This window comes from Austrofundulus limnaeus, unplaced genomic scaffold (assembly GCF_001266775.1).
Source record: "Austrofundulus limnaeus strain Quisiro unplaced genomic scaffold, Austrofundulus_limnaeus-1.0 Scaffold26, whole genome shotgun sequence".
NCBI classification, from domain to species: domain Eukaryota; kingdom Metazoa; phylum Chordata; class Actinopteri; order Cyprinodontiformes; family Rivulidae; genus Austrofundulus; species Austrofundulus limnaeus.
In genome coordinates, this window is record NW_013952428.1 from 1,359,504 (window position 1) to 1,360,939 (window position 1,436).

General features: G+C 38.9%; 1 protein-coding gene across 2 annotated transcripts in view; it reads right to left on the reverse strand.

The window, feature by feature from the left end:
- Positions 1 to 1,187, reverse strand: part of khdc4 (KH domain containing 4, pre-mRNA splicing factor) — a gene marked incomplete in the record, with an annotated part of 23,502 nt that extends 22,315 nt beyond the window's left edge. The window contains 2 exon segments of one of the 2 annotated variants that reach the window (XM_014004724.1): positions 492 to 669; positions 997 to 1,182. In XM_014004724.1, the coding sequence (XP_013860178.1) occupies positions 492 to 669; positions 997 to 1,025 (207 nt within the window). 2 annotated transcript variants of the gene reach the window in all.
- Between the last annotated feature and the right edge of the window lie 249 nt (positions 1,188 to 1,436).

The following is a 1,436-nucleotide window of genomic DNA, read 5'->3' on the forward strand; positions in this document are numbered from 1 at the left end:
TTTAGCCTTTATTTTACAATTAAAATATGTTTATCAAATAAAGTCTAATGTTACAACTAATTATGGATACTTTTAAATTAAATGGTGTCTTATCGGAGTCACATGTTTCCTTATAGTATATTAGAAGTGACCTGGACCTCATTTTTCTGAAGTCAGAACACAATCAGACCTGACTCTCGATGTAGGGTCTCCTACTGTGCTGATGTGACCCCAAACAAGCACCAAATAAACACAAACTACCGCTGACAGATTACAGATAATAATAAAGAGTCCTCCTTGGGAATATTATGAAGATATGTTTTTGACTAAAAGTTTTAAAGAACTGTCTTCTGGATAAAAATGCTTTGTCAGAATTCTATTGGACAAAATTGTTTGCAAAACATAACGTGGTGTGTTTAGTTTACACAGCTTTTCATAGGCATGTGGACCCTCTGTGGTCACTGTAAGCTTTAAACTTTAATAGCCACCATAGAAAACACTTTGTTTATTACCTTCTCCAGGGGTTGTCCTGGGTTGCTAATCTGTGAGGGATGGAGCTTGCCTTTGGCCACCAGCATAGCGTTAATTTTGGCCGCCACTGCAGCTGCAGCATCCAGAGCCCCAGTGGGAGCAGCCTCAGCCTCCCCCATCCCACCAGAGCCGGAGGACTCGTCCCATTTGCTGGGGCGCCTAAGAAGGCAGAAAAACACGGGGGGGTTATAATACGAGAAACGAAAAAGAGACTGAACTTTCCCTTCACGCTGTAAACTGACAGCTAAGTTATTGGAACTGACATCACAAACTATCCTTAAATTAAACGCATTCAAACCCGCAAGTTGTCTTTGAAACATGTATCTAGTGTAAGTGCAGGGTCCAAAACAGAATCCAGAACAGAACCAGTCATAAAGCACACCGTTATTATATAAGACGGCTAATATTAGCTGGCTAGCGTGCTAACTGAGTGCTACGTGTCAAATAACACAGAAAAATCTGTTGACGGTCAATTTTGAGCCCTACCCGCTGTTATGTGCTCCACAATATGACATTAATGTTCAGCCAAATAGAAACTGTTGTCTTAATGCAGAAATTAAACGCTGGTAAATCCCCCAGATTTCCTCACAGTTTCTTTAGTAGGTTTTGCTAGTAGCTTGCTAGCTACAGCTTAGTATTCTGTTTCCGCTTCCGGTTTGGTGTTGTGCCGAAAAACGTATTCCTGTCGTGAAGGACGCATCCGTCGTTGGAAGCTTATGCGATAAATAAATAAATAAATAAATAAATAACCTTTTACTCACAAATGCAGTTTCACACAATCTCGTCCAATTAAGAAAACATTGAAAAAGGAGTTTGCAGTATTTGTTAATCTTTTAAAAAATTAATAAAGCACCTGCAATGAACTGTACAAATTTATTTCAGAATTTAAGCTGATTTAAACCCATGTTTATTTCATCATTGTTTTG